The 26,912-nt window shown below is 38.2% G+C and overlaps 1 protein-coding gene across 4 annotated transcripts in view; it reads right to left on the bottom strand.

The window, feature by feature from the left end:
- Positions 1 to 9,149: 9,149 nt before the first annotated feature.
- WDR11 (WD repeat domain 11) overlaps positions 9,150 to 26,912 on the bottom strand; it is a 34,294-nt gene continuing 16,531 nt past the window's right edge. For all 4 annotated transcript variants that reach the window (XM_056495060.1, XM_056495061.1, XM_056495062.1 and 1 more), the window contains exons 12-29: positions 26,763 to 26,869; positions 24,553 to 24,628; positions 23,020 to 23,128; positions 22,611 to 22,735; positions 22,058 to 22,205; positions 21,626 to 21,732; positions 21,060 to 21,174; positions 19,688 to 19,859; positions 17,798 to 17,906; positions 16,999 to 17,061; positions 15,952 to 16,017; positions 15,098 to 15,266; positions 14,776 to 14,871; positions 14,267 to 14,432; positions 13,310 to 13,407; positions 12,254 to 12,399; positions 11,802 to 11,881; positions 9,150 to 11,262 (exon numbers count right to left, since the gene is read on the bottom strand). In XM_056495060.1, the coding sequence (XP_056351035.1) occupies positions 11,105 to 11,262; positions 11,802 to 11,881; positions 12,254 to 12,399; positions 13,310 to 13,407; positions 14,267 to 14,432; positions 14,776 to 14,871; positions 15,098 to 15,266; positions 15,952 to 16,017; positions 16,999 to 17,061; positions 17,798 to 17,906; positions 19,688 to 19,859; positions 21,060 to 21,174; positions 21,626 to 21,732; positions 22,058 to 22,205; positions 22,611 to 22,735; positions 23,020 to 23,128; positions 24,553 to 24,628; positions 26,763 to 26,869 (2,110 nt within the window). In that variant the 3' untranslated portion in view covers positions 9,150 to 11,104. The remainder of the gene's footprint in view (positions 11,263 to 11,801; positions 11,882 to 12,253; positions 12,400 to 13,309; positions 13,408 to 14,266; positions 14,433 to 14,775; positions 14,872 to 15,097; positions 15,267 to 15,951; positions 16,018 to 16,998; positions 17,062 to 17,797; positions 17,907 to 19,687; positions 19,860 to 21,059; positions 21,175 to 21,625; positions 21,733 to 22,057; positions 22,206 to 22,610; positions 22,736 to 23,019; positions 23,129 to 24,552; positions 24,629 to 26,762; positions 26,870 to 26,912) is intronic.

The raw sequence follows: 26,912 nt of genomic DNA, 5'->3' as shown, positions 1-26,912 counted from the left end.
TTTTTTTTTCATTAATCCAATTCTACAAACAGAGAAAAATGAAACTTAATAGAGGAAACCAGGTCTGGTTTAGAACAAGGTGTTTTACTAAATTCAGTCTTTGCATTTAGCCAATATTAAAACAACTGTCACTAGCCTGTTGTATATTTGTGCATGTCTGAATCAGTGAAGAAGAACAGAGTTTAACTGTCTGCATTTAAAAAGAACTGTCAAAGGCTTGAGAGGGATTTTTAATCCCTGAACAGCAAATCAAACCATATGCACCAAAAAACTCCCCAGGCCCCACTGAAAGTTTTTACCTGAAAGGTTTTACCAGAAAATCATTCTGCTGCTTGCATGCCACACAGTTTTGGTGAATTTTTTGTGTTTTTTGAGGCAGACAGCACTGGGAGGATCAGGACCAGCACAGGGGGCAGTGATTAAATGTGTGAGCAGGGGGAAAAAGGGCAGGGGCACATCCCCTGTGCCCACACCAGAGCAGAAATTTGGGATCTGGGTGCCCTGGCAGTGCTGGATCCTGCTGGGATCCCCCTGCCCAGGGGCCAGGGCTGCTCCCAGCCAGTTTTGGCCAGCACAAACCCCAGGAAGGATGGCTGCAGGCTGACACCAGGCAGCTCCATCTGGACAGGCAGCACACAGGTTTTTAGCAGGGCTGTGATTTTAAATGACTCTAAATCTGGGGAGGTGTCTGACCAGAGCCAGAGGGGCAGACATGGGACCTTGTGGCACCTTGGGAGACAGGCTGGCTTCTCCACCTCAGGAATTCATGTATTTAAAATATGAACTTCATTTTTATCCTCTCCCACTGTCCAGAGATGTCAGAAATCAGTATAATTGCACTGACTGACAAGACTCCCTGGGAATTATGTGTATTTTCTCTCTTTCTCTCCCATACAGGATCCATCTTTCCTCTGAATAATTACTGCCAGAGCTGAATCAGAGCCTGCCAACGTTGCAGAAAAGAATCCAAACCCTTCTCTACAAACTTTCAAAACAAATATGACTTCACTTTGCTGAATTTTTCTTTCTAATTTTTTTACATCCACTGTCATTTGATTCTCTTTGAATAACTTGAATGGGTTTAGGGAAGGCGTGGTACATGAGGAACCTTTGGGCAGATGCTCAGATGCTGCACAATTGGCTTCAGAAAAGCCCTGCTCAGTTACATCCTGAAGATGCCTCACAGTGAATTTGAAAAGCTCTCTTGGAGATTATTCACCTCCTGTGAATGCCACTGTTCTCACCAGCTATGTCATTTTAAGGATTTTAGCTGTTAAGTCAGAGGGCAGACAATAGGATGGGACAGAGCCCAAGCAATTAACTCTTCACTTGGTTTTATTACTGAATCCTGAGCTGGACTCCCACAGGGAACCTGTAACGTGCTAGTCAAAGGAAAAAGGGCAAAACTCTAAATAATTAAAAGTTTGGGAGGTGAAATTAAACAGCAGCCTATGATTTGCACACAGAAACTTTAAGAAAAAACCCAACGAAACAAAATAAAACCCCAAAGGACATTAATTGAAACCTTTAATCCCAACGAAGTATTCATTCTGAGATAATTACTGCTATAAAACCCTCTGACACTGACAAGAGAGCTGTCTTCAAAAGTTACCCACGTCAGCAGCTTGGAACTTGAGAGAGGAGCTGGCAAGGATGAAATCCTACAGAGATGTGAGAAGAGGGAAGATTTTGGAGGGAGCTGAGCCTTTCAGTGTTAAGTCATTCCTCTGTGAAAACATGTTTTCATCTGGAAGAGACTGAAAGAGGAAAAGGATGGGGGAGGTTTGCCAGCAGAAATTCAGTTTCTCCTATAAATAAGAAACTAGTGGGTAAAAAAAAAAAAAATTTATTAGCAACGAACTGGACCTTAAAAAGCATTTGGGACAAATGTCAGGAATACAAAGTGGTTAAAACTGAAATCACACAGTTCTTACTCATGGTGCATGAAGAGCTGCAATCTAAAAATCTCCTGCTGGGGCTCCTCTGCTCTTCCCAATTACAGACCTTTCTGAGATGCACAAAATTAAGGTTGTCACTGTCGTGTGCTCCAGCCCTGCTCCTTTTGGCACTTCCCCAAAGGATGACAGCCACTCCTGGAGCACAGCAGTGCTCAGTCCCTGCTCCATAATCTCTGGGTTTGGTTTGTGCTCCTGGGAAATGTCACCTGCTTTTAACAGAGACAGGGCTGGCTGATAGCTGCAGTCACCTCACCCTCTGCACTGCCTAAGCAGCTTTAGACTGACAGGTAAACTCTCTTGCAAAGATTCCAAAGTGTCTTTTCCTCCCCAGGAGTATTGCTCCTAGCCCCCCAAAAGTGTGTCCATCAGTCCTGCCTTGTGCCAAGGGCTGTCCTGGGAAAATGCTCCAGTCCATGCTCATGGTTCTTTCCTGCTGATTAGTTATTCCTATAGAAGTTCAGATAAAAAATGGCTTTGGCATGTTTTTCCTGAACATTCCATATGGCAAAGGGGTGTAATCAGCTACTCATTTTGTTGATGTGTTCTTAAATGTTTTTAGCAGTTGTAGGGTTAAATATTTCTATAACAAATGAAAATTCGAAACAAAACAATTTGGGTATCTTTCCCTTTTTTCTCATCAGGTGTGATTTTGTACTTTAGGAGTCACATAAATCCTCAGTAATTAAGAGGCAATCCCTCAGCACAGAAATAAACTGAACCAGACTTGACCACAACCAAGTTCTGAAGCAGGCCCCACCTTTCTAGCATTGGATGCAAAATAAAACTTTAAATCCCACTTATTAATGCATTGTCAAGCATTTCCTTTTGGCCAAATCAGAACAGATTCCAAGTGAGGTGTGAGCTCGTGTTTAATAACAAGCTGAGCTTTTATAAGAAAACTGGTCACTCTCCATGCCCTTCTTTCCTGTCCTGTAGCTATTTATAGCTGAGGCTACAATCCATATCTGAGATCATTCCTGCTGGTGCTGGGAGCTGCAGGTCCTTCAGGGCTGCAAACAGGGGAGAAGAGCCCGGCCCCTTTGGCAGAGGAGATTTCACCGTGCAGAAGCTGCTCCCAGCCCTCTCCATTCTCTGATCTCTGCTGCCCTCTCCTGCAGCAGCTGGAGACTCCCAGCATTTGTGAAATAACTCCATATTAAAGCTGCTATGGTAAAGTGTTTAAACTAACTTGACTAGGAGCAGGGAAAATCAAAGCTGAAAAGGGAAAGTGCTCATGACAGCGTGTTGAGCACAGCCAGGGGCAAAATAATGATAATTACAACAATGCTAATAGTAATAACAATAATTATAATAAAAATAATAGGAACAATGGTAATACATTAAAAATTATACAATAAAGTTAGAAAATACATCTAAGATTAACAAATCCAGCTTTTAATATCACCCACTAATCCGGATTGTCCCCAGGTGCCACATCCAGTGTTTTTTGAGCACTTTCAGGGATGGTGATTCCATCACTTCACTGAGGAGCTTAACCACTCTTTTAGTGAAGAAATATTTCCTAATATCTGACCTGAATGCCCCCTGGTGTAACCTGGGGCCGTTCCCTCTCCTCCAATCCCTGTTCCCTGAAGCAGATCCCAAATCTGTCCCCTCCTGTCAGGGAGTTGTGCAGAACCACAGGCTCCCCTTGATCCCCCTTTTCTCCAGGCTGAGCCCCTTCCCAGCTCCCTCATCCACTCTGGGATTTATGTCCCTGAATTTATTTAAGATTTTATCACAAAGTGCTGGAGTTTCACAGAAACACAAACATTTCAAAAGTTCATCAAACATGAAAATGTGGAGGAATGGGAAAGAGAAAAATGTGCTTTGCAAATAATCTTGTGGCGGAGGAATTTGCCTGCAAAGCAGTCAGAAAGGATAAACAGATGATTTCAGTTCAGTTCAAAGAATGTGCCTTGGCTTTTTGATGAGATGGTTGTGGCATAAAATAAGAATAAACTCCCTGCACACTGGCTTGGTCCTACTGGGAGAAAAAGCTGCTACCAGAAAACATCACATCCAGGTGATCTCTGACAAATTCCCTCCCTGCTCTGTCCATATTAGCCAGGCTGCTTTTCCTTGCATTAATCTGCCTTTCAGCTGCCTTTTAATCAAAGCCAGGCTTAACTTTGCAATGGAAAAAGAAAGCAGATGCTGAGGTAAACCACAGAGTAGGACTGGAAAAATCAGTCAGAAAGAAAAGGCTGCTTGGCTTGATAAGGATTTAAGAACTATTTTTCTAGAGAGAAGGGAGAAAGAAAATGCTCCATTTGTTTTTTTCCCAGTTTGGAAAAATGGCTATGCCTGCCTTCTTTCCCCAAATGGAGGAAGCATGGGCTGGTTTGTACAGCATTTTGCATGTGCCAGCTCCTATTTAATTTTACAACACAGAAAAAGCAAAAAAATCAATGCTGACAATTTGAAAATCAATCTTCAGACTGTGGAAATGAAACTTTTGTGCTGTCAGCAAGTAAGAAACAAGCAAACAAGCACTCCAAACAAGCCAACAAGTGCTGCACATCAATCAGCTGTTCTAGGGAGGGAATGTGCACAACCAACCAGAGACTGAGACCCAGCATTGCCATTACTGTAGGTACCAGCCAAAATTCCAGATGCAAGAAGTTATTGAAATAGAACATGGCAGGAAAGAAAATACTCAGATATTTGAGGGGAGGGAGGGGCTTGTGGTGGTTTTTTTGGTTGGTTTTCATTTGGTGTTTTGGTTTTTCTGGGGCAGGGTGTTTTTGGGTGTGGTTTGTTTTTTGGTGGTTTTATTTTCTTTTTGTTGTTGGCATTTTTTTTGTTTTGGGATTTGTTGTTGAGGTCCTCAGCTGCCTTTCAAACACGAGGTCCATTGCTTTAATAAATGTCCTTATGCTCCCAAGGCAATTTTTTTCTTCAAAAGAAAAGTGGTTGCTTACCAAACCACCAAGGAAAAAGTTCATTTAGGAGCCAAGAAGACCAAAAGCTGGTTTTGAAAAAATGACATCTGCAGCAGCAACCTTGCTGGCTTTTCCTAGCACAAGCAAATTCTGGAGCTGAAGCAACTCAAAAAAATTACAGAAAATCCAGACAAGAGACACAGAGCTCTGGAAAAGCTCAAAACTTTCTGAATTAGTTGGTCCTGCAGGTTACATAAAACACCAGATGAACTTGCCTCTTACATAAAGCATTACTAGAGACAGAAATCAAAAAGGTAAAAAGAAATATGTGTATAAAAGTTCACAAACAATGCTGGAGAAAATATTTCCAAAAGGTCACCAAATTACACCATTATTCATGAGCCTGTGGTTGGATTCCAAAAGGAGAAAAAAAATTTATGCAGTAAGGCCATAAATATGAAACCAGTTTGAAAAAATGACCACACACACACCAAAAAAAAAAAAAAAAAAAAAACCAAAAAAACAAAAAAACCCAACAAAAAAGCAGAAAGATGACCTTTTTTTGCAACTGAAATTTGTTGCCTGTAGCTTTTTATTGTTACAGCAGGTGAAATAAAAGCCAGGCAAGTCTAATATAACTCCATTATCTCCTCTACACCAGGGTGAAAAGCAAGAACACTGCATTTTTTTAAAACCACCTGTTGGCCTCTGTTTTGCCTGATGTACAACACTACCACTCAATAAACCTCTGAAAAGCAGCCACTGAAACACAGTTTGCCAGGGGGAACCTTCCTGACCTGCAGCCACTCTTGGCTAAATGAAGTAGCCATGACAATGACACAGGGAGGGAAAAAAAAAAAAAAAAAAAAAAAAAAAAAAAAAAAAAAAAGTATTTTCAACCTGGGGATCTGATTTCCAGAAAGAAAACCTTTAAGCTGGGCCAAGAAAGTCACACTGGAGAAGTATTTAACTTTGCTTTCCCTGCAGCATCTGCTCGTGAGCTGCTCCCTCCCCATCATCCATAATTCTCCTTTTGATGCTGCATTTGCAGGGAAGGAAAACAGGAAGTGGAGGGGGAAGTTTAACCTATGGAAAAAGGACCAACAATTTCAATGAATAGCATGGAAATAAACAGTATCACCTAATTGCAATTGCTTCTGTAAGATTTTTCAAGACTGAAATAAACTTACCTTCTGTGACTGCATTTTAAATGTGCTGCTTCCCTCCTGTGGTGATCCACACTTTTCCTTTTCTTCCAAATTGTTACAATCACGCCAGAAAGCTTTTAAATCTCAAAACAAAAAAAAACCAAAGAAATTCTAGAATTCATAAAAAAACCCCACAAACCATAACAACTAAAATCTAGATGCTCTATTTCAGCTACATCTGCATGTTTTGTTTTTATTGGATGAATCAGATGGGTGAGGTGCCAGCTGTAATCCCTCAAAGTGTGCCTACGACTTTCACCTGGATGTTAAATTTTACCCTTTCCAGTATTTCCCCTTTTAATTGGTCATTCCACACTAAACCCATTAAAAGGCAGGAGAACAGAGGACAGGGCAGAGTTCTCTGGCAGGAGGTTGGGATCCTTCTGATACCCAGTTCTTTAGAACAGGCTGTATTTATGCAACTCCAGCCCAATTCTTACTCTTAAAATGTGTCAGAAATCACTTGAATTGTCAGATAAGTTGTGAGGATGCACTTTGGTAGGAGGACTTACTTCACTACACATCATAAACACTCATCAGAAACATGTTTTAAGAGGTGGGTGTTGTCTTTTGATTAAAGGAGCAAAACAGGGAGGAAAGCACTTTGCACCTGGACAGCAAATTTTGGTTGCATGTTCTACCAAGCTCTGCCCATCCTTAGGGAAGGCAGGATTCAGAACTGCCAAGGAAGTTTGGAATGTCCTTCCACAGAGTCCAAATCCATCAGTCTGCTTCTAAAAAAATTAATTTCATGTTTTTAAGGTGTTTCTTTTCCCCTGGAATCGACAGGAGTGGACAAAATGCACTTTGCCTGTGAGGTCCCAGCCACACAAAGCAGTGACAACACGGCACTGACTCGTGCAAGGGGTGTGAAGCTGGAGAGATTGAACCAGCTTGGGGAATGAACACATAGATATTGACTTTGCAATTCAGTCTTTCAGTGCTCCAACCTTTGGAGAGGTGAGAACACAGCTGTGCTGAATCTCTCCTCTATTAAAGCTGTCCTTTAAACAAAATGCTTTTGCCTTGAGTATCTACAAGCACCTCAGCAGCATCCACCTCCTGGTTTTGTTTTGCCACTCTCCCATTCCTGCAGAAGCCTTTTAAACACTCTTTCCCCATCCTTATCTTCCCCCTTCCTTATCTTCAGTGTTTAAGTAGTAACTGAACAATTTGCTATCAGAATTTCCAATTCAAAAATAACAGAGGGTCAGTATCAGTCTCATTAAATAATTCTATGCCATTGCTTGGATCTATGTATAAGTTTCAGGGTTTTTTTACCCTGAACTCATTAATGAATGGTTCACATAAATATCAAACTTGTGATGAATTATTCTGAGAAATAAGTAATTATTAAAAAAAACCCCACAATCTACTCTTTTGTAAGCTTTTATTATTCTCCTTTTCCCCAGCAATTAAAGTTTTAGTTGAATACAATTTTGGGCAGCAAGTGATCATCCAACCCAAAACTTCCCCCATTGAAAAATCTGTGATATTCCTCATTTTCTGTCTCCAGTCAGCTGCACCAAAAATGATGTCTCAGATTATTTGCTCAGACACTCAACATCAACATTCTGGGGCAGGTTTCTTGATGTATAATAAATGCCTCTCTCTGGCTGCAGTGTGTCCAAACTGGCAGATTGCATTTTAATGAAAGCAAATAACTTGCCATATAGCACTCATCATTTGTTCACTGCAATCAAGAATTCAGTGTTGTCATTTTCCCTAATTATTCCCCCTCAATCAATTCTATGTATATGTGTGTATATAAACAAACCCACACACTACTGAACTGAATTTTTTGAGAAGCACTTCAGAAACTGACCCAAGTTGGGCAATTTGAGACACTGTTGGTCAATACTTTTAATTTTGTTGTGAAACACACAGTAATCCAATTATAACTCTAATTAGGGCCTGCCTTTACTCCAGCCAAGCTGAAAGACCATTTTCTAGACTTTTCACTGACAGAATAAGTAAATCAATTATCATAAAACTCAAATAATTTGGATTTTTTAAAAGAATCACATCAGGAACTGAAAAGAAATAAGCCCATTTTTAAAATTCCGCTGTGCCAAGAGTCCCATGACAATATTCACTGTAAGCTTCCCCCAGGTTGTTCAACCACCAGTGCAATGTGAGCACAGACATGGAGAGAAACTGCCCAAGGGACTGACTGAGCTCCAGAGATGGACAGGTTTCAGATTCTTCACTGAACTGAAGACAATTTATGCATCCCTGCAGACTCAATCTCATCCTTTTTTTTTTTGTTGTTGTTGATCGTGGAAGGCCAAAATTATTCATATAAAACAATGAGAGGAGTAACCAACATTAGTTGTGCTGCAAGATTTTCTCCAACTAGAAGTTCTTCATCTAGACAACCTAAATACCCAAAAACTTCCTTATTTCCAAAGGTTTCCTGGCCTTTTGCAAAGGAATCTTTAAACAGGTAACAAATACTCTGCTCTGCTAATTAAACATCCCAGTTAATTAAAACAAGGCTGGTGCTCAAAGACAAATACATGAAGAATCTCTGTATATTGACCTGCAAACACACTTTTACCATTTCCTCATTGCCAAGGATGGCCAAACACAGGTTCCAGAGTTATGGCTTCACTGCTGACAGAAGTTTCAAAATGCAGACCCAAGAAAATAGAGATTATAAACCTCTGGGCTACTTGCAGTATTCACAGTGCTTTGAGGAAGGAATTCTCAAAGGGGTTTAAAGGAGTTAAAATCATATTTATTTTAAAAATTCATTCAGTTCACTTTCTAGATTGTGAGAACAGAAAGGGAGGGGATTTATTTCATCACTTATTTCTGTGCTTTTCAAAACTCAGGATGTGCAGACCGTGTCCTGCTCTAATTTAACCCATACAAATTTTGCTGCTAAAGCCTGGGAATTAATACTGCCCAAACACAATGTTTCATTAGAACTAATATGGAAAATGTGACTCAGATGTACAAAGGGTAATCACTTCCTCTATTAAACCCAGCCCTGGGCATTGTTCCTGTCCAGGAGGCAAAATGACAATAGTTGCACAAGCAGCACTCAATTCCAGGGCAACAGATGATGGGTTTGTATTAAATCAAGACACACAGAGATTTTAAAAATATTTTTATTATTGTAATGAGACTGTAATATTATCTAAATAAACTTTTCAATCACTATTACACTCTGTTTTCCTCAGGAAGGTTCCAGTTGGGAATGCCACAAAGTATCCTGCAACCTGCACACTTAAAAATTTATAGAAACATTCAGTATTAAAAGGCATTTGCAATATGTATGAAAAAAAAAATCAGAGTTATAAATCCAAGTGTATACTGAAGTAGATTTATTTCAGAGACCACTGACAAACAGCTTCATGACCAGTCAAAGAACAAGTCTGGGTGTGCTCACAACTCTCTGGGAGCTTTGTCCATAAGGCTGCTGCAAAAGCAAGAGCAGGGATTGAGCAGAGCTGTAGTAGCCAGTGTGAGCCAGAATTCAGGCCACTGCTAATTACAGTTGATTTGATTAATTCTGTTGCTCACCTAATACTTAAGGCAAATTTCCTTGTATACTCATTTCCCAAGCTAAAGCAACAACATAAGCACAGTTCACAACACACTGAACAAAAGGTATTTTGTGGTTATTTATGTAAGATGTGGCAAGAACAAATACAACACACTGCATTACAACTCCTACTTTTCTGCTTAGAATGATGAAACTCTCTTTTCCAGTTTGTATTCAAAACAACAGTCTACCCTTTCCAATTTTATCAGAAATGTTATTTAAGATTTGAACCAAAAGTTTTCTGGAGTGGAAACGTCTCAAAGCTGATGGGAGTTCTCAGTACATATCCACAAATCCTTGAACAAAAGGAGAATCCAATGCACTGTTACTGTAAGTAGACAACACAAAATTACATTTAAATGAGAGGCTTCTATAGGATTCTTCTCACAACAACAAACTCAACTTCAGTAGTTCCTGGGAAAGCTGGGAAAAAGAAGAATTTAGGTTTTTAGCCTAAATGCCACAGTCTTTAGTTCACAAGGGCAGTGTAGCATCAGCAGCCACTCCTCAGCTGTGAAATTTCTCATCAGTAATACACAGAAAAGAGACATCTGGCATTAGAAAGAACACAAACAAGTACTGAACTATCAAAATACTGGCAAAAAATCAGGAAAGAGGTTTTTGGTGGCATCCTTGTGTATGTGGACCATAAGATTCATTAGCAGAAGTATCTCCTGGAAAGCCATTGTTTTGATTTTGCACAATGCTTTTTTCACCTTTTGTTAATCAGACATTCAGTGCCAACACAGTGACTGGGGACAGCACCAGCAGTGTCCTGACCTTGCTGCTCTGGAGGTAAAAGCTTCTCCCATCCTTGGACAGGCAGAATTCAGTCCCCAGGGTGTGCAGGGAGGGCACACTTGAAAATAAAATGGAATATAACAATCCCTTAACTGAAAAAAGTGATGTTTCATGGATTTCTGGAATGTTAGGAGAGCAACATTTGTAAGTGAACCTGCTAAGGATTCCATCCCAGGCAGTTATGGAAATGACAATATAGTGAATTGATTTAAAATAAAACCAATTTTAAACAAGAAATTGGACTGAAAAAAACATGATGTTTCAGGAAAGAACTGTGTGTTTTGTGATCTCTATTTATTTTTAAATATATTTATATTTTTACAGTACAGACTCTATCATTTTTACATATAAATACAACAGTATTGAAGTCCTATTAAGATTTGATTTTTAGAAGTAAATGGACCAGACTTTTATACAGGTATGGAAGCCTTTCAACACATTTTTAAATTTGATTCCTGCTATAGTTGAAAAAGTGGAAATATTATTGTATAACTTTATCACAAGCTTCTTTCCCCTCTTGTGAAAGTGCAGACAAATTTAACAAAAAAGCAACACCACAGTTCTTAATCCTGACTTGGAACACATTTAACAGTATTTGCTCAAATCACACAGATCAGCTATTACAGTGATTCAAGAGAAAAATGTATCTTCACCCAATGGGATCCCAGTCTGCCAGAAAACCTCACAAATATGGAATTCTCACTCCTGTGTCACCTCTTCCTTCGACTCTTTGAGCTCAGCCAGAAGCTCCTTCCCACTTTCTCCTGCTTTTGAGGCAAAGAGAGCAGCTCCCTCCTTAAAGCCCAGGAGCTTCAAGCTTCTGGCATAATCTGCATACACAGCATGGATCAATTTATGTAAATGAAGCATTAAGGAAAACACAAATTAATAGCAAAAGGAAAAAACCTCAGAATCCTTTTCCCTCCTTTCTTACTCTTTGGCTCTCCCAAGGTGAAAATGCTGACCATTGCCACCAATTGTGCTAATCCATGATTTTTCAGCACAAATAAGAAAAAAAAGTTACTTTAAATCCTCCTTTTGAATTCATTTTAGTATTTATAAAGTAACATGAAGAATGCTGTAAACTAAACCAGACACATTTCAGATATGCTTAAGTATCTATCATGATAGAATGGCATAAATTGCAACAGAAATTTTAATGTCACACAGATTTTTTCATTAATTAGACCTGAAGTTATCTATATGACTTATTAGTGGCATTTTTTGTTTACAGGCTGATAACTCCACAGAACAGGATCAGGTATTATTTACATATGCATTATTACTTATATATATATATATAATACAAAAGTTTGTGCAACTGCTCAGCTTTCCAGAATACCAGGTGAGATGTGAAGACTTAGTGAACAAAGAGAGCATTTCAGAAAAAGGATATTTGTATCATCATTAACTTCAAATGCCCCATACTTCAGACAAGCTTCTACAAATAAAGCTGCTCTATCAAAGTACCTCATGCTGTTAAATGGGGGAAAAAAAAAAGAGAACAATTTGTTAGGATACAAAACAGAGAAGTGTTTCAGGACATCACACCAAAACACTTGCAGAGAGGCTTTCTAAAACTTTATATCTCCCTTTCCTCCTTGCACTCAAGAGCTGACACTTGCTATATGTTTTTCAGAAAGATCAGGGCTGAAGTTACTCAGAAAAAAATCATAAATGCTATGAATCATTACTGCTTGGTCCATGGGTGCTGGCAATCTTAAAGCCTGTAGTAAAGTGAAATGCCAGCAGTACCCCACAAATTAAAATTAACACGCTAAAATAGAAACAGATGTCAGAAACAAGCGTGGACAAGAGAAAACACAGGTTGTGCTGTTCCACCTTTACCTGTGCAACATCTCAGCAACTTTAGTGAAGCAGCCAAGAGACAGGAGGACAAGAATGGCCTTGGACTTCTGGTTGACCTGCGGGGAGCAGAGGTGATCGACCCAGCGGCGCAGCACGTCCGCGCACTCCTCCGAGCTCAGCCGGACCTGGGGGCACAGACAGCCTGAGCCACCCCTGCCACACACACACACACACACACAGAGAGCACTCTGCTGCTGCTGATCCTCCCCAGGGCAGCACTCTGGGCAGCAGCAACAGCATCTGAAACCATCACTTTTAAATAAAAGGTATGTATATTCCTTGAATTAATACGCATTAAGGAAAAGCAGAGATGTCTGGGTATAAAAATACTTAACTTGGGTCACTCCCTTTTCACATGTGATTAGCATCATTTTTACCCCAACATGTCCTAAAGTTTTTCTAAATCATGAAGTTACTCTTTAATGAAGACTTAAAGATGAAAATTTCTCTGAAAAGCAGCATTCTGTCATTTAGAAAATCTGGGTACAACTTTTTCCATTTGTTTTTCAGGAAACATAACAGAAACTTTACTTAAGAGACACTGAAAAATCCTTACTGACTCCTGCCCATTTATAATGTGGAGAATTAATGCTGTGTCTGGGTAGTTTTGCTGTAATTATGGCTGCACACAAAAACAGAAGGTGATGCATACCAGTGGGTGCTGGTAATTTTGAAATCAGCTCACAGCCCAGCACAAAGTCACTACCCAGTTACTCATCCACATCCAGGAGTGAGCTTTTGTAGTCTATTACCAACTTTATACTGCTGAAGCTATAGGAAAGATTAGGAAATTGAGTATTCCAAGCCTTTTTATGACCAATCCTGTAATGTGGACAATGAGGGCAGACCTGTGTGGTCAGAAGGCTGAAGAATCTGCCAGCGCTGATTGAGTGGACTGGCTTCTCAGAGCTGAATGGTATTTCTAACTGATGTTTCAGTTACTTAGGGAACTTCAGCACCCTCCTCAGCCTTCCTAAGCAGAGATGCTAAGCAGCTGGTGGGTGTTACCAGCCTGGGACGTGAGGAATTGCACACCTTGGCCAGCCAGGCTGCACGGTTCCACTCGCCGTAGGTCTGCAGGTAGCGACAGGCATCCGCAGCCTTGTCAATCAGACACAGCAGCTGCACCCCCTCTGCAACACAAAAATGCACTCTACTCAGGAAATCCAGGGAAAAGAGTTCCTATCCCAGTGTGGAAAAGGATCTCCAGATCCTCAGCACATGCAATGTTGAGACTGCTCTCAATGTAAGCTGGGTGCCAGTTATTGCATTGTTGCTCTGGGATACAGAGGCCACACAAAGCTCTCGTATGTCTTTGTTCTGAAATCAAATTTAGGGGTTCACACGACATCCCATCATAAAGACATAATGATCTTTGTAAATTAAATAAAGAGATTTCATAGGTAGTTCTTTATTTTCATTTAATGTTGTCCACAGTGCAATTATTAACAGTCTACAGAGTGGAAAGTAATTTTTCAGGCAAGTAGACTTTTAACTTTCTCAGCATGTCTGAGTATTTCAGTTATATGGTTATAAGTGAAATATTTTAGTTATGTTTCAGCTCTTGCATTAAGCAAAATTAACCTTGTACTTGTAGAAAAAAGTGGTACCTGTAGAGATATCTTGAGAAAAGTTCTGAAATGAAAAGGAAACGAAATCTGTATTTCACGTTTTGTAACATGACACCAAATTTTAGTTAATTCTTTAATTAGAAAAGTGGAAAATACATAGTATGTGCTCAGCTTCTTTTTGTGCAAACAAGTACTAAAAGATTTACTCCAGAAGTAAGTTTTCCAGTGAAAATAAATCAAGACAAGCTGGATTTTATAACCCAGTTACTGATCATTTTTGTGTTAACTACTCTGCATAGTGTCTACTATAGCACATGCAACATATAAGATCTAGCACAGCAGGATTCACTCTTATTTCCACTGGCATCCTTAAAAATGATGGGAATTATCAGTTTAGAAGCAAAGAAAGGAGATATTTTACCTGCAAGCTTTCCATTGGCTATCATGTTGGTTGCTACCAGTTTAATGGTGCTTTGAGATGGCCCTGAGGAGGTGACAGTTGTGACCAGGCAAGCTTTGAGTGAATCACAGTAATAATGTGCATTCTCTGAACTGGTTTCTAGCAGTAGTTGCACTGCTCTGTCAGTCTGGCAAGAGAAAAAAAAATACTTTGACCACAACATATTAATTTTGTTTAAAAGTCCTTCTATTTTTACCCTTTTTAAAACATGGAACAAATAACAATGAAAGTTATTCTAAAACAGGCTACAAAAATATCTCCCTGTTTAGTAATGACTAAGATTCATTTCAATAGGATATTTGCAGTAAGGACAGAATTGAAAACCCATCATGAATTCAACATAAGAATGCAAAAACCCTGCACTGGGTTCATACAAGTATGAAATAATAAATAAAGTTAGAAAAAGCTTTCCTTGAATATACAAAATAGACAGAGAAGAAGAATAAAAAATTCAAATATTACCCACAAACCTGGCCCAAGAGAAGAAGTTGATCAGCACATTTCCTGGTATGATCATATGTTGATCTCTTTACTTCCTGGAGATTTACCCTTTCCAGCTGGAATTTCTGGACAAAGAAGGAAAAATATTTTGAATGTAAGCCTACCATAAGAAATAAAACCAGGCATTTAAAAGATATGTAAATATCTTGCCAGTTTTTGGAACAGCCTCTATTTTTAAGTACCAGGAATGTTTTAATACAGACTGGTATGTTACTAATAAAAGTGAAATATGTGCAGTTTATTGTGCTGATGACATTCCTATGAAATTTGGCTTTGAACTCTTTGGCATACCTGGAAGTAAGAATTTTCACACAGTACATCATAGCATATATCCAGAGGATTAACCAACTGCTCCTGAAGGACAACTGTGTCTGGTTTTGCAGGCTTTTCCTGGCATAAGCTGTGCAAATAGTGGGCAGCAATAGTCCAGAAATGCAGTTCAGATTCATCTCCATATAGTCTGAGAAGATACAAAGCAGGATGTGAAAAAGGTTTGTACTTTGTCACACACCACATAAAAATATGATATATTCCATTTTCTCAAGGTCTGTGCATTCCTGTGGACAACACAAGTACTTTGCATTATCATGAGAGAAGAATATGGAATGACATTCAGCAAGGTAAGTTGTAACAGCAATTAAACTCCAGGAATGTTCAGCATAGAAATATGTGGAAATTGATATCTATAATTATTTTACACTTAGTCACTGATATCTTCTTTCAACCACAAGTTACTAAGTTTGAAAACCATCTCTGAATACAGCCAGACTAAAATTAGCTCAGTTGAGGCAGAGGAACCACACAGAACAAACACACTGGAAATAAACCTCAGGCTCTTCCCTGTTTGTACAGAACTATTGTGAAGTTCTAAATTACATGAACAAATAATTGTAATGTGGTTGCCAGAACTGCAGTGCCACCAGGACTGAGGGAAGTTCCTTGTATCCAGCAAGCTAATACAACTGTTTCAGTGAGATAATATTTCCAATTTGCTCCTAAAACCACTTTACTATATGGGTAACAAAGTAGTTTAGGGACTGTGCTAAGTTAAAGGACAACTCAGTGAGTTCAGTTCATTCCTGTGCATTAATAACATCAAGATTTTCCTAGGAAACATTTCCTAAATTTATCTGAATCTCCACTACCTGGCAACCAGGAGACATCTCTGCAGGAGTGTAAAATCTGGATCAAGCAGAAGTTTCTTTATATCACTGCAAAAGAGAAAGTGTTAAAGAATCTGTAAAATGATGGGAAGGTTTTCTTGTTTGGCTTCTTTTGAACACAAATAGGATACAGCACATACAAACTGAAAAGATCAACCTCCAAACTATAGAGTTTCTTTTCTGAAATGAAAAAAATTACAACAGGGATTATATATAATTTGAAATGTATCTGATGTCCAGGAGCAAATGCAGTGAGTCCATCAGGAACTCTGTATCTTGCAATACAGGGAATCACCACCAGGGTGTATGCAAAGCTGCCAATTAGTCTACAGTAATTCTACTAATTACAATATTAATTCAGCTACAAATAATCTTGCAGCTATGCAGTGTCATAGCAGGAGGGATGCACAAGCATAAATTTAGGTTTTCCACAGATGTTTCAGACTGGATAAAAATAGGCTGTTACCTTTTCCATCCTACTAAATGAAAGGACAAAAGGAAAATGGACAAAATTGTCTATTTACTAGCTTTAATTATAATTTTCAAGGTTTAACTTGAAAATGTCAAAATCTGCTTTCTGTGTAAATAGAGCAATATGCATTTGGAATTGTATCTTCAACAAAGGATGTCTGGAATTTTTTTTTTTCCTCAGAGCTCAAATATCTTAACAAACCTTGGAGTATTTAAGTAGCAGTATCCAATGCAGTCTGGATCAACATAAAGAATCCCTAAACCCCTGAGAAGGACTGCTTAAAAGTTTCCAAATGCTCACAGGTCACTTGCAAATCATCACCCTATTAGTACCTCTAAAGCACCAAGTTCAAAATTGCATAAAAATTACATAAAAATTATATTAAATGAGATAAAAAATACCTTTTTTAAAATATAAAAACTGTCATTACTTAAATGTATCTTTAGAGAGGCAAAAGGCATTCTTTCTTCATTAACTGTGAACTGCCACAAACTTCAGATTTTTTGCCATCCCAGAGTTTCATAGCTTACACAAGTAATAACTGGAAAAATTCTTACTTGGACAATGAATTCAACTGCTCTTGAAGAAGGTTTTTAATATTTTCATTCTCTGGATAATCACTGGATTAAAAAAAAAAACAAAAACAAACAGAGGTTTTCTGTGTTACAAAAAGGACAGAATTATCTGAAATGGTAGAGCACTACTAGTAGGAGAAAAACACAAGCACATCCATGGAAACAATCTTTGACATTCTTTTGGTAAGCCATTCATGCAGGATTCTTTATCCAGTAACCAGTTCCAAAATAGCAGGGAAAGATTTGGTTTGCTTCCACTCAACCTCACAGTCAGTGCCAATTTTTCCTTTCCCATTTTTCTTTGTTTCATTAACTTTAAAATTAATAACAATGGCAATGCCTGGAGCATTATTATGTGTATTAGAATGTGCTCTTCTGATGATGTGAGTGTGGCTGTCCCAGAGTACAGACAGGTCTATCAGGATATCAGAGTATCACTTTCAGTTACACTTCAGGAACAACTCTGACTGCTGCATTACCTTCCAGAACAACACAGTTTTTCTCAGAAGTAATATAATGCCATAAAAATATTGCCAGGACTTAAAGCAGACTGCAGTTTTTAATAGCCAAGTGCTACTGAAAGCCAGAAGAAATACCTGACCTTAGAGCATTATCTATTTATTACTTTTAGTAATAAACAATGAACTAATTATATTTTTGACTGCCCCCAAGAGTGAGGAAACTTATGCATCCAACAGTATTTTGCACAGAAAGACTAATAAAAATATGTAGGCTTTAAAAAATAATAGTATGTTATATATAGCTCTATATTTGTTCTTACATGTCCATAATATCTAGAGAATATTTCTCATCCCAAGGCTGATGCAGCAGGAATGCTTTTAAAGCTAATGAAGCCCTTGGAACAAGCAGGTAGGGACACCAGACAGGTTCTGAAACAAAAGAAAAAGATTCATTGTCCAGAGGGTCATGGGCAATAATGCTGTGCTCATCGATCAGAAAATGTACCTCCAGAAAATGTACCACATAAAATGCACCACAGAAAATATCCTCCCAGAAAATGTACCACAGAAATATACCTCCAGAAAATATACCACAGAAATATACCTCCAGAAAATATATTACAGAAAATGTACCACAGAAAATACACCACAGAAAATATCCTCACAGAAAATGTACCACAGAAAATGCACCTCCAGAAAATATACCACAGAAAATGTATCACAGAAAATATCCTACCAGAAAATGTACCACAGAAATATACCTCCAGAAAATATACCACAGAAAATACACCTCCAGAAAATGTACCACAGAAAATGTTCCAGCTTGTTTGCAAGCACCAGGAAAATCATAAATAAATGTCTTTTCACACACCCAGCACAGGCTGCTAGACATAAAAGCTTATCTCTATACTCAAGCTAAAACATTTCATAGAGGTAAAGGGCTATCAACCACAGTGAAATGAGAATTTCAGGACTTTCCATAATGAATTTAGCCATAGACTCCTGGAATGCATTATACTGGCATTAGGCAGAGCTGTGTACAATGATTATTGCTACTACATAGGCATGGTGCAAAGTAAGTAAAGCTATACCAGATATATCATAAAGCATGTTTAGTTTTGCTTTGTCCCCCTAATTCCTACAGTATAATACAAGGATTAAAGCCCATCATCTGGAAAAGATGGTGGGAAGTCAAATAAAATAAAAATTATACATTAAGTGCTGTCACACAAATGTAAAACTCAGTAAGTCTCAGTACAGAGGTGGGTGACAGGCAGTAAATGAAACCCAGTGACTGAGGAGTAAAACAAGAACCAAAACCAGCCCCATCATTAAATATTCACAATTCCCTGTACCTCGTGTGCACTGAGTGATGTAGGACTCCTGTAACTGTGATTTGGTAATTAAAACATTACCATGGAGCAGAGGCAGGACAGCCCAACCACAGGCAGCCTTACAGCTGGCACAGCTTCATTTCAGTGTGAAATGGCTTTACAACACTCATCTTTATAACTTAATATTGCACTCATTTGATAGCAAAAACAGCTGTGATAAATTACATGTTCCCTCAAACAAACCCACACCACAGTTTATTACATGTGTCTTAGAATCTACTGGGTTTTAAGGGAATGACTTAGGAAATTATATGAGCAAGATAGGATTGACTCAAACGGCAATAACAAGAAGAGTTACTTGGAATAGCAGTAATAATAAATACAAAAAATGTAGCTTAATTAACAAGTTAAATATTTAAATTCCTTTCTTAGACATATGGCTAAAAAGGCAAACAGCACTAATATTGCTAATCTAAAGGTCAGTCTGAAGAAATGAATCAGTCTACAGACACCTGAAAAAATGAGAAAATACATTTTCACACATAAACAAATGTTTCTAAATCATGTAATGAGTATCAGTGATACAGGTGCTCATACCTACATGATATGCCGAAGTTTTTTAAGTCAACTTGCTAAATACCTGTACAAAAAGCTCTTATTTTGTTCATTTATACTTCAATTAAGATATTAAGAAGTATATATTATCTAAAAGATTAAACTTGTATTAAAAAACCCATCTGTATGACCTAAGCATAAAAAAATACCTGCATCTATGAAAAGCAGTAAAGGCATCAGAATCTCCACATGTGCCAATTCCCTGTTCTAAAAGAGTGCAGATGTATTAAGCAGTGGACAGCAAAAAGGCCATGAGCATACCTATTAAATCCTGCTCATCCATCCTGAAGCACGAGGGTTTCATGGACAGGTCCAGCACTCGGATGCATCCATCATCTGACGCCAGCACCACTTTGTCTGACGAGCACCAGTCCACGTCCAAGATCCGGAAATTCACATTTCTCCCACTTCTTAAACTGCTCACCATTTGTACCTGGAGAAGTTCAGGTATTTTTTATTTTTAGCAGCCTCTCCATCACCCAGTGGGAGGCTGTGTCACACACCCAGGAGGCACAGCACCAAATTCACGATGAAAGGTGAAGTTAGCCATAAATCATTTCAATAACAGTCTTTTCTGGAGAATAGGGAATTTAGAAACCTTGCAGTAGGTCACATGGTTGCCCTGAAACAATACTATTTCCCAATTTAGAGCTGAGAAAAAATCCATCTGACCATTCTGAGCTGCCTTTTTGTTATCTTTTCTAACAGAACAGGATCAGATGTATAATAGAAGTGAGACTATAAAATTTTACTACAGATATTCTGAAAGACATTTGACTGAAAATGTGAATTTAATTTTAAATGCATTCATGTAGGAAACTCCTTTGTCCTAGAAATAAAGAGGGAACAGCTACAGAAGTATCTTGTGGCATCAAAACTATTCAAATGTGGTTCAATGAGACTCATTGGGTAATATCCTACTCTGCTTATGTTATTCACAGTAGTTGTTCCTATCTGCTGTCCAATTCTTATCATCCATGGAGTTTCATATTGCACTAATTAAGTGTCTGAGTTTGGAGCTGGTGCTCATTACAAAGTGAACTGGAAAAAAATTAAAATTTCTGTTTCATACCCTGATACCCTGAACTTATTCCAGGGGCTAAGTTAGAACAGTACAATTATTTTCCTTCCCCATGGTACTCTAATCCCCTGAAAGACCTACAAAGCAAACCCCAGAAGGTTTGTGAACATAACTACAGAGTTTCTGAGCAAAAAGAGAAGCTAGACAATGCTAATGAACAAGTGTCTGGTTTTCTGTTATTCCCCAACAAATTAAATCCATTGACCATCCACAGAAGAAACCTGAAGTGAAGGCAATCTCCTGCCCACAGATTAACGTCTCAAACCGGGGACTCCTTAAATTTTCAAGGTCTGCCTCAAAACCATTAAAAGAGGATAACAAAGAGGATCTCAGACATTGTCAGCTTTAAGAGTGGAAGACAATTTTCATTGATGGCAGCTTAAAGATGCTTTATAGGGAGTAAAAGTCTTCTGAGAAGAGCCATATGGCTTTATCATACAATTGCCAGCAAGAAATCCTGACTCAGTAAAACTGAATCCCTCACTCATCCTGATTTTCAGAGTGAGGTGTGGGCTTTGAAGAGAAGTGCCTATCAAATTCACAGCCACTTACCTCTTTTGAATCCCAAATTTCTGCCCCATCATTGTACATTGCAAGAAGTTTTTGATTTCCTTTCCCTGGGGCAAAGCGTATTTTTTTCACCCAGCTCCGGTGTGTAGGAATCCCCCTAAGGAAAGACAAGATTAGGATCCATCATTCCATGCCCAATACTGTAGGAAATTGAATCCTTCCAGGAACTTTGCAGATCCTGGTACTGCACAGACTGAGGAGAACAATCTCTATATATGCACACACAAATTAATGTCCAGATTATGAATTTATTCAACTAAAATGATGAAATATTTGAATATACACTACAATATTTAATGTTTTACCAGAAGCCATTGCAGATTTAATGTAAAAAAAAAAGGTATCTAGCTGGTTTGAAAACCTTGACTAAATGTTAATTCTTGTGAAAACACAAAAGATTAAATGTAGGGAACTGTGACACAGTCGACATTTTCTGAATTTTTATTCCAAAATACTTGCATTTTTCCCTACAGTGAAGAACAAAATTGAGGAAGGATGAAAACACCCCTCATCATCTCATGTTTGACAGATTTAATTTGCATTCATACCTGGATACTCTAGCTTTCAAATCCCAGAAGTTTAAGTTTCCATCAACATCTCCAAGAACCAGAATATCCCCTTTCCAGGCAATACAAGTAATGCTACCCATACTTCCCTGAAAATATTTAAGAAGAAGAAAAATATATTGTGATTAATAGACTCAAACATATGAATAAATATTTCAACATTAGTATTCATTTAAAAAAAAAATTGTACAACATGATAGACCAAACTCTACTCAGTTAAAACAATGAAAAATTACATATAAGACTGTGAAAATGGAATTGCTATCAGTTTTTAAGTTGGAATTCATATTTCATATTTCAAAGTACTATATTACTGACCACTTGCTGCTACAAAGCTTATCCCTGATTTCTTTCTAGCAATCAAAGCTAAGCAAAAAATTAAAGCATCAATGATATAGAAACACTGGAACTCACATCTGGAGGAATTCTTGCACTGTCTTTCACTGAGTTTCCCTCTACTGTGAGATGATAAACCTGCCCATCAGCACCTGTAAACACAAAGTGCTCTCTGGCAGAGATGTTCTGGCTCAGCTCTGATTTACTTTCAGCTTCCTGCAACAAGCTTTAAAAAGAACAAAATAAGACAAAATTACTTCTTTATTGAGATCAGAATTGCATGACAAATTCTACCAAATGCACAGAAACAGCACAAAAAGAAAAGAACATATATCCTTCTAAACACTTCAGTTAACAGTTAACTGTTTATTGCTTCCACTCTTGTGAAATGTCCAAGGGCAAGTAACAGTTTTACTTCAAGAACCAGGTAACCAAGGGACTGCCACAGACACACCTGAGAGAAACAGGGACATCAAAGTACATCGAAGTGCCACATATATAAACTAAAGGGAGGCCCATAAAGTAGTCTTGCTTGCTATGTACTCAAGAATCACTTCCAAAATATTCTTTTCATTAGGAAAATGGCGTATGGGGGAAAAACAATTGCTGTAGCAATCAGGAGGAGGGATACCTGATCACAGAGGATTCCACGCTGCTGACTTCAGTGTCTGATGCCACTGTCTGCCTGGCCATGGCCTCCCTGGCTGCCAACTGCTTCTTCCTCAGGCTTTTTAGGTTATGGGAAGGTGACCACTCCTGTGGAAAATGGCCCAGGAAAAATAGAAAAGACAAAGGTTTATTCCCTGAATTTACTGGGGCTTTATAATGATTTCCAAGGAGATTGCTTTCTGTAGCATCTCCCTCCATTACCCAAGGGGCAGAACAGGTTCTTCAACAGAACCTTCTTTTTTCCTGCCTCCATTTGGGGACAGATGATACGTTAAAGCACTTATCTGTACATGCTTCAGCTGCAATAATGCTGCAAAATTGTTTTAAGATTGTTTTACATTTATTAAAAGGTAACAGAATTTCTTCCTTACCAAAGCAGTGGCTGTAGGGAAGTTTTTAGACATTTCTCTGAGCAGAGTACAAGTTCTGACATCCCAGATCTCCAGTGGTTTGTCTTTAAATACCACAGCTAGATACTGCCTGAAACAAATGAGAATTTACTCCAGCAAGAGTCCTTTGAGCATTTTACTTCACATGTGTTGTTCACAGCAGCACTCTGGAGGGCCTCAAAAACTACAAGTTAGCAGAGCAAATCAAATCCCCCTCTGATGCTTGTGATTCCCCCGAGTTACTGAGGAGCAAAAGGATGTCTGAAAAAGAGTTCTTTTCAAAGCCTACAGAATTATAAATTTCTGACAGATGGTTCTGCACAATTACTGTAGAGGAGACAAGGGGAATAATTCAGACAGAGCAGCAGCACCTCTGATCTCACCATGTTCAGCCTGAGTTGATGGCACAAAATACCAGAGAAACACAAGACTGCAGGCTGGACAGAGTTTTTTCCCTCCTGCAGATGCATGCTACTCCCTAATCCCAAGATAAATGAGCATAAAATCACCTCACACCAAAACACTTGTCAGTCATGTCTTCAGACTGTTTCTCTGTGGAGCTGGATGAGTGTAAACGCCTTTAATCTACCACTTTTCTCATTTAACTTGAAAACAGAGAGGCCATGCAGTAATTTGTCCTCTCAGGCACTACATTCATCTCACTGCAGTGAACCTCCTTTCTTGTCTCACTCAACAATCACCAGCCTCTTCATCAAAGCCATGGCTGTTCTTAATTCTTAATGCATTATTAAGAACATTATATGGTTGAACTCTTCCAAATTCTCTGGAACTCCTACATACAAGAATATTCCTGTGCAAGCTAGAGACATTAATTTTTTTCCTCTGAAGCTCTGAAGATTTAGAGACAATGTCCTATTAAATTCAGCATTACTTTAATTTCATTTATACAAGAAAGTGAAGTACTTTTCCAGAGTACTACAGTTATTATTTTAGATACAATGAAGATCAGGGCCTCCTGTCACAGGCCTGAGCTCAAAATAATGAGGACTTGAAAAGAAACAATTTGGTCATTTATCAGCTGACTTTTCAAACAACTATATCTCCCATCTGGTTTACCAGAAGACAATTATTATAAAGGTGTGAAATACTTACAAGAACCAAATAAATATGAATAATCATCCAATCTTTAATGCCAAACTTTCTAGTTTTAAGTAAGGCTTAAGTTATAGAAAAGAGAATCAAAGCTGAAAAAAAAACCCAGTTCAGCACTTTTATTCTCCTTAATATTATCAAAAAGCCTGTTCAGTAAACACAATTCCTGTAAGAAATAAAATATTAATTACTGATTTTGCAATGTGATTGGACCTTGAAGTGACAAAGTCAACCACAGAAACATTCACAGCTTTTTCACTTGGAATTAATATTCTCAAGCATTTTCCTCTTGATGCTGTTGAATATTTTTCTGTACACTCTGAAGTGCTTTTTTTCTTGGACTGTCTATGATGCCATGAGGATTAGTGAAATTTATGAACTTGCCAAGGCTGACGCACTTACTTCAAATGAGAGACCTTTATCATTTCGATGGCTGGCTCGTCGTTGCCTCTCTCCCCACGGAATGCAATGCTCCTGCCTGCAGCACAAAACAGGGGGAGAGCAGAGACAGACAATAAACTGAACAGAAATAGAGAAACAGCTGAGAAACTGCTCTGTCTGTAAACAGAACCAGCGTGCAAACCAGACCACAACATCTCCAAATCCCTGTCATCTCTAACTCTACTGGTGTCATTGTCAGAGTTTTACTGCATTTCAATTTTACTGCATTGCAGAGTTTAATATTAAAATTCCAAAGTTTACATTAAATATATTGCAAACTCTACTGTCAAATCTAACTCCTGACTCACTTCCAGAGCACAGCATATCAAATGGATGCATCAGGAGTATATAAACAGAGGGAGTTCAAAGAGTTATTATTTTCCACTCAAAGCCAATGAGTGATTCTCTCATTTCCAAGGAGGAAATTCATTAAGAGATTTCACGTTAAGTTTGATAAGTGAAATTAACTGTGCCATGAAGTGTGATAGTATTTCATGGTTAGCTACATTCTTCACTTATCAGAACAATTCTCTCTTCCTTTCCAGCTAAAACAGTAAATCTTAAGATTTTATAACCTCATCCCCAACAAAATTTTCATCCACTTGTAGGAAGTGTTGCAGAATTCTAGGTGTTAGAGATATCACTAAAATAAATAATGACCTACAAACAGCATCTTCTATGCAAGTTTCATTCTCCTCAGCTTTCAAGGAAAATTCAAGCTATAAACTTTAGCTCCTCTTGTAGCTGACTGCTAAATTACTTAAGCCAGCTACATGAATAAATGAATAATGAATAAATTTATCAAGAACATGAGTTAGAGCTCTCCTGTCAAAGGCTACTGGAATTCTCTCTCCTCTATTTTCAACATCTTAGCAATTTTCTTTCATATTTTTGTTCAGTAATGTACATGTGAATTTTGTCAAAGTAAATCTGAATCAGCAGAGTTTTCCTAAGCCTAAAATAGAAAGTTGGGTTTCTAGGTGAGGGAAGAAGTAAAAATCAAAGTTAAATTGCTGTGCCTTTCTTGAAAGCCTTAAAAGAGGAAATGTAGCATTTTAAGCATTTTTAAGCTAAGGTCTCTGGTATTCACATTTACTCCTTGCTTGCCTGCAGAAATTCTGAACCTTTTATGACATCTATCTACAAAAGTTCTATACTGATTCACAAGCTGAGTGAAAAATCAGATTCTCATTCTACATGAGATTAATTTCCCAAAGCATGTATCTTTTCTGTTTTGATTTTAAACAGATGAACAAAGGACATTACATGAAAAAAACTTTAAAATAATATTATGCTTCAAAAATAATCTCTATGTGCAGCACCCTGAAAATACAACAACTGAGTTTTTTTCCATAAGCTTAAAAAACCCCAAATTTTTAAAACATCACTTTACATAAAGCAATTCAGAACTAGCCATGTGCTACAAGATTCAGGCTCTTCAATTAGAACTTAAATGGCTTCAGGTTTTCACATTCAAAAATAATTTAAAATTATTGAAGTGCTTCCTGTTCAGGGCTGTCATCTCCCCAGTTATACCTTCTCTTATTGTGCAAATATTGAGTTCATTACAAATATATTATCATCCATTATGAGGCCAAAATAGTTGAAAAAACACATGTAACCCATTAATTTTGCTATCAACAGTACCTTTCAACAGTTACTTACTTTTTAACCTTCCCAATTATTTAAAAAAGTACCAGTTTTTATTGTTTAAAATCCATTTTACACTCATTCACACTTAAATTCTGACCATGTGCCTGCTCTGTTGCTGAAACAAACCACAATAAATGGTTCAACACTATTTCAGGAGCATATGAAAGTGGGTGCAGATTATGACAAAACACATTTGGAAATATGGAAATATGTGCAGTTTGTGAACAAAATCCACCACTAATACCCTGTGTGGCTGCTTCTAAACCCCCTGCTGACACTTCTTATTCTTTGAGTAAGTCCAAGATGTTTTTGCAAAGGTGCTGGTTCAAGTCTGTCTGCAGAGCACCAGACAAAACACATCTTGTGGCTTCACAGAGAAGAGCAGGAACAGTTAAAGCTCCTGTTTATTATTTTATTTGGTCATGACAACAGAAGGAATAAAGAAAATAATGGGCAGAACTTGTCATTCCCCAGCAAATCTGTCAGCTCCTGGAGCAGATTTCTCAGGAAACACAAACCTGTTGGAAGGTCCACCAGCTGCAGCTCATTCCTGACCAGTCCCAGGTTGTTGGGTGTTGATGTGGCAAAGGAAATGAAACCAGTCAAGCTTATCCACTCAATTCCCCTGTGATCAGAAGGAAATGCATGGAGCATATCAACCAAAACAT

This window comes from Oenanthe melanoleuca, chromosome 6, assembly GCF_029582105.1.
Source record: "Oenanthe melanoleuca isolate GR-GAL-2019-014 chromosome 6, OMel1.0, whole genome shotgun sequence".
Classification (NCBI taxonomy): Eukaryota; Metazoa; Chordata; class Aves; order Passeriformes; family Muscicapidae; genus Oenanthe; species Oenanthe melanoleuca.
Note: the sequence above shows the minus strand (reverse complement) of the source record. Positions and strands in the feature narration are given on the sequence as shown.